We start from the raw sequence: 6,385 nt of genomic DNA on the forward strand, positions 1-6,385 counted from the left end.
TGTTTGAGTAACAACATGATTCTTTCAAATTCTTTAAAATTTTGACGAAATTAGATAAAATATATTCTGTCTTAATTTTGTCAATCCAAACATATTTATTTATAAATACATATATTATTTAACTTATTTTTAATATATCTTTTATATTTTAATATATGCCCTATATAAATAACTAATTTAGTAGTTAATTTTTAGTATGCACTTAGTATAATTTCTGTAAAATACATGAGACCAATTACACAAGTAGGCCACACGTTGTTGTTACTTGTTTCTGCCTAGCTTATATATATATAAGCTCATTTCGCTTTCTATGCATACTATTATTTTTCTCTTAATAACCTTGACCATGTGATGATGAATCATGGAATACCCGCGATCTTATAGTAGCTCCTCCTCATCTTCTCATTATTTCAACAACCATCTTCAACAGCAACAAGAAGAAGAAGAAGAGAGACTAAACTCAGTTACTTCTCTTAATTACTCACAATCCCATTATCACCCTTCCACAGCCGCATACCACCACTGCCTCGCCACTCTCAAAGGCCACACTTCTTCCTACGTCTCCTCCCTAACTCTTTCTGGAAACTTCCTCTATACTGGCTCTTCGGATCGTGAAATCAGATCATGGGACCGCTCCCTTCTCCAATCCGAATTTGACCACCAACACCAGCACTCAAGTTCAGCCGCCAACATGGTACTTGCCGGAAAAGGTACTCTGCTATATATTATGAAGCAACACTTAATTATCTTCACACACACATACGTATTTTTACACGAATCAGACAATGTTATCTTTCATCAAATTTGTAAAGTGAAAAAATGAGAATGTTACCCTTGAATTAATTAAGATAATAGGATCCACCTATAGTATAAATTATAAATTTAATAGTGGTTAACGCCTTATTCTATCACTTTATAATTCTCCTCATTTTATAAGATCTTTACAAGGCAGTCCGCTTCAAAAGATAATTCGTATATCTTGATTTTTCAAATTTTAACTAATTAGTGATTATTCAAATTTTATTTTTTAAAAAATATAAAATCAATCATTATTAGTTATAGTTGTTTAAAGTTGGTACATAAGAGTTGTTTACTTATATTTTTTTTCGTATATTAATTTTACAACACAGGAGCTGTGAAGTCACTAGTAGTTCAATCAGACATGCTCTTTAGCGCTCATCAAGACCACAAAATCCGGGTCTGGAAGATAAGAAGCCACGACAATGAAGCGCATAATCAGAAATGTACTCGAGTAGCGACGCTCCCCACGCTCGGGGACCGCGCCACCAAGGTGCTGATTCCCAAGAACCATGTCCAGATACGGAGGCACAAGAAGTCCACTTGGGTTCACCACGTCGACACCGTTTCCGTCCTCGCCTTGTCCGGCGACGGCGCCCTGCTTTACTCTGTTTCGTGGGACAGGACAATCAAAATCTGGAGAACAAGGGACTTTACATGTTTGGAATCGGTTAGCAACGGCACTCTCATACAAAAATATTTCATTTTCATCATCACTCGTGTATGCAAAACTCGTGTGTCGCATCATATTGATTTTCAGTGTATCAATATTATTTTATAAAATTGAATTAATTCAACAAAATTACAAAAAATCCAACAAAACTACTTAATAAGCTATTTTCAGACTAATCCAATCTCTAAGGATAATTAAATATTAATATTTAAAAATATAGAATAAAATATATTAATAAATTATTAAATTAAAGAAATTGAATTAATAGTTAAATATATTGATAGGTGAACAACGCACACGAGGACGCCATAAACGCAATGGCGGTTTCCACAAATGGACTTGTTTACAGTGGTTCAGCGGATAAGAAGATCAAGGTGTGGAAGAGAGTGGAAGGAGAAAAGAAACACATTCTAGTGGACATCTTAGAGAAGCACAACTCAGGGATAAATGCCTTGGCTCTCAGCTGTGATGAAACTCTCTTGTATTCAGGTGCATGTGACAGGTCAATATTGGTTTGGGAGAAAAGAGAGGCGGTGGAAGAAGAAGAAGAAGAAGGAGCGTATAATGGTAAAATGGTAGTGGTTGGTAAACTGAAAGGGCACACCAAGTCCATATTGTGCCTTGCTGTGGTGTCTGATTTGGTGTGTAGTGGTTCTGCTGACAAAACAATTAGGGTGTGGAGGAAGGGTAATAATAACAATGAATATTCTTGTTTGGCTGTTCTGGAAGGGCATAATGGTCCAGTTAAGTGCTTGACTACGGTCGTTGATGACTGTAATAATAATGATGGTGATCCATGTGATGAAGGTTCTTCTTTTCTAGTCTATAGTGGCAGCTTGGATTGTGATGTTAAGGTGTGGAAGATTTTTGTTCCTCCACTCTAAATTATTCTATAATAGGACATGTAATTCTTCCTTTTCTGACTTTTTGGTACATTAAATGTATGATTTTGAGCACCCTCCCTTTTTCTTTCAATTCTTTATTTTATTTTATTTTATCTGCTTATGTTCCCAGTCCTGACCCTTTATTTGTCTCTTAAGAGTTTAGCAGAGTTTAATTCTCATTCATTGCATTGATTGAAGTACAATATCTGGTACTAGAGTGCTATATCGTGTTTCTTTTTGTGAGTGTAGTGTGTAGAAACCAACTTTAAAGAAGGATCAGAGATGAAGGAAAGCAAAATGAACAGAATAATAATAAGAAACGGAAAAAGAAAATCTCGAAATTTGTATCCGAAAGAATAGAGAATATGTAGATGCATGAACTTAGTGTATAGCAATTTTACTGGTAATTTTATCTCTTTTGACTGGAAAACTGTGCGTGGAAATGAATTAACCAAGCAGATGATAGACGATTCTAGATGTTCACTGATAGCCTAATATGATTTTATGTGTTCAGCACGTTAATGCGCAAGCGCAACACGATATTGTATTGTATTTTATTTCTTTACGCCTAACTCAGAATTATTATTTAAATTAGTTTTTACTTTACACCAACAATTATATATTGTGCATGTTTGGGCGCCATTATTTTGTTAAAAAAAGATTTTTTTTCAATGAAAAAAGATCTTTTTTTATTTTTTAACGTGTTTGACAAATTTCTAGTAGTAAAAGTAAAAGCACTAGTAAAATAAAAAAAAGATCTTTTTTGAGAAGCTGTAATTTACATCTTTTTTTAAAAGATCTTTTTTCCTTAAAAAAAAGATGTTTTTCATGTAATAAATAAACAAAAAAGTATTTTTATATTATTATACACAAACATAATTGATTGATAAAAAGACCTTTTTACATGAGATATCCAAACATAAAATTACTTTTACTTCTCTATAAGATCTTTTAAAAAAAGATAACTCAAAAAAAAGATCTTTTCTTAGAAACTCACCCAAACAAGCCCATTGAATCAGTAGAATTAGAAATTCAAATTAAAAGTTCAAAGATTAACCAATAGTTAACTGAAATTAAATAAAATATAATAAATAATATATATTTATATATTCAATATATAATTTAAAAAAAATGATTTTTTTGTGATTTATTATCTTAAATAATTGCTAAAAATAATATTAGTTCGACCAATTAATTAGATTTTAATTAGTTTACTGTCAAATAATTTTACTTTAAATGAAACCAGTCTGGTGATGACCGATTCTTAATTAACTGGGTCAAATCAATCGATTTAATTCAGTTCTCAAAATCATACTTTACACATAACTCTTCCAACAACAATTCTCTTATGACTATCTTTCTGCAGTTGCTAGCCAAAATAATTAAAAAGAAACCTTAAACTTGATATACAAAAATTGGCTTTTTTGTTTTAAATAAAAATGTTCATATTTCCCAATTTAAATATCTAGGAGTTTTTGTGTAGCTCAAAGCAGAATTCTTAAGTTATCATGCAAAACTAGAATGGCTAATACTTTAAAAAAGAAGACGAAATTAGAGAGAAATGAACAAAAGTAGAATTGTGTTTAGTATATACTAACATGTATAATTGAGTATCATATAGCAAGACCAGGACAACTTTCTTGCAACTAGTAAGCTAAATCAGGCCCATGTAGTGTTTGTGTTAATCCATGAATGGTTTTGTATGCAGTATTTTGTGCTATAAAAGGAGGTTGGATCAGATCAACTGTGTCTTACAAAATGCAGTTAGAAATAAATTGTCAAAATAGAATTGTCTCATGGCTCCCTCTTGAGTTAAAGCCAAAGTAATAATAATAATTATTCTCACATTAGGTCGAATTATAAGGTTATAGACTCGATCAAAGTCAATTTTTTTTTAAAAAACTGTTTGGAAATCAAAATAATCCAGCTATAATTAGTCAACAATTTTTAAATTTGACTTCATTTAGATAACCTTTGTACTTGTTGAATTTTTATTTCACTCACTTATCACACAATATATTACAAAATATACGACCCCACATGTATTGTAGCAAAAACTAATAATAATAATAATAATAATAATAATAATAATATATAAGAATGTTCACAGGTTCAGGGAATACGAATACGATTATCTATGCAAATTCGAATCGAACCGATTAAATTGGTTTTAAAACCAATGGGTGACCGAATATTATCAGACCCAATATGATAAAATTCAATCATTATTGGTCCGGGTAATGATTTTGGAAGGGCAAAATCCGAACGAACCCGTAAACTCGAACCCTCTTTTTTATTAAATAAAAAAATATAAATTCAAAGCATATATATTAACTTTTAGTAAACCTAACCCCTAAAACCACACTAACACATGACACAGCAACCATGGTGCCACCCTCCACCCATCAGACTCGAAGAACCCTAGCAGAGCCTCTTCAGTCTTCACACCCTTATAGCCTTACTCACCCCCTCACTAACGGCGACTATGACAAATCGGTGTTCACTCCCTCACAGCGGCAACTGAAGGTTGAACAACGCAAACTCACTCTCACTCATGGCGGTCACTAGCTCGCTCAAGGCAGGCTGCAGCAACGTCGTCGTTGTCGCGTTGTCTCCACTTCTCTAGAATCGTTGAGTCGAGTGTGCGTAACCCTCTGAAGGCAACAATGTCATCATCTCCACCGTGCATCGTGCAGTTCAGCATCGTTAACTTCTCCTCCGGTCTTTGACAGTCGTCTTCTTCAGTCAGGTAAGGATCCAGTTTTTTAGTTTTCACTTGTTTTTGCCTTAGTCTCTTGGTCATCTTTCCTCTTCTCCTATTTTATTTTTCTCTGTTAAGTTTTAATTTCTTTTGTATTCTCTGTCTCTGTTCAATTTTTAGTTCAATTGGTTTGTTATGAGAAATTGAGGTTGTTCTTTTTACTCTATTCAATTTTTTGTTCGATTGGTTTATTTTTAAAATTTTGAGTTCTAAGTTCTTGTTGAAATGTATGTTGGTGACGAATTTTGAGTTCTTGGAAAAAAATATCAAATTATATTGTTCTGTACATATTGTAAAAATTCTGAGTGGCTGATGTTTTATTATATTTTTTTGTAAATTGAAAAATGACAAAAACTAATTCTGTTGAACATTCTTGGTTGATGAAATAAAAGATTATGGAGTGAAGGCTTTTAAAGACTTAATGTGGTTGCACTTTTAATATGGTAAATATGTTGAGTTTGTTGTGTTTTTAGTTTTTAATATGTTTTGAGTTTGTTGTGTTTGGTGTTTAATATGTTTGAATTTTTATGTCTCTGTTGTTTAGATTTTGTTATTATTAGAATGTTATTGACTTGTTAGATTATATTACATATTTAAAGAATTTTTTAAAAAAATTTCTCACTTTTTTAAATTTTTTTCTTATGAATTTTTATTTCATCAGGTATCCGAACCAATCCAGTTTTTATCAGTTTGGTTTAGTTTGGGTACACACATAAAAAAAAGTAAACCAAACCAAATTGAACTAATTATTAGTTGGTTTGGTTTTCATTTCACTCCAAATCTGAACTAAACTGACCTGTGAACACCTTTGATAATATGCTTTAATTGACATTAATTTTAATTTATTTTCTTTTGTAACCATTAATTCACTGATTCATGTAACGACCTAGTTTTCTGCGAAACGAAACTTTTTCTGAAGAAACGAAGTATTTTCAGAAGTTCAGTGAAGCAGGCACCTCCAACCACCTCTACTGCATCATCAAGCACCTCATTCTACATCATCATCATGTCATCACTAAGCAAGAACCTCTTTTGAGCAAGGTTCTGAGAACCGGACCGGTCATTGAACCGGTCAAGTGACCGGTTCAATGGTTCACTGGTCTGACCGGGGTCGAACCGTGGTTAAACCGATTTAATTAAATATACAGTGAAATTATAAAAAAAAATTCAATATACAAATCACAACATTGAATATAGCATTAAAAAAATCCAGAACCACAGAATCCAGAATCCATAATCCAAAATATTCTATATAGCATTCAAAATAAA

At 32.2% G+C, this 6,385-nt stretch overlaps 1 protein-coding gene across 1 annotated transcript; it reads left to right on the plus strand.

Annotated features, from left to right (window-relative positions):
- LOC107642020 (protein JINGUBANG) lies at positions 297-2,446 on the plus strand. Its single transcript, XM_016345356.2, has 3 exons — positions 297-710; positions 1,131-1,468; positions 1,756-2,446. Exons 1-3 carry the CDS (start codon positions 362-364, stop codon positions 2,353-2,355), a joined length of 1,287 nt encoding a protein of 428 aa, XP_016200842.1. The 5' UTR covers positions 297-361; the 3' UTR covers positions 2,356-2,446.

This window comes from Arachis ipaensis, chromosome B05 (assembly GCF_000816755.2).
Source record: "Arachis ipaensis cultivar K30076 chromosome B05, Araip1.1, whole genome shotgun sequence".
In the NCBI taxonomy this organism is placed as follows: Eukaryota; Viridiplantae; Streptophyta; class Magnoliopsida; order Fabales; family Fabaceae; genus Arachis; species Arachis ipaensis.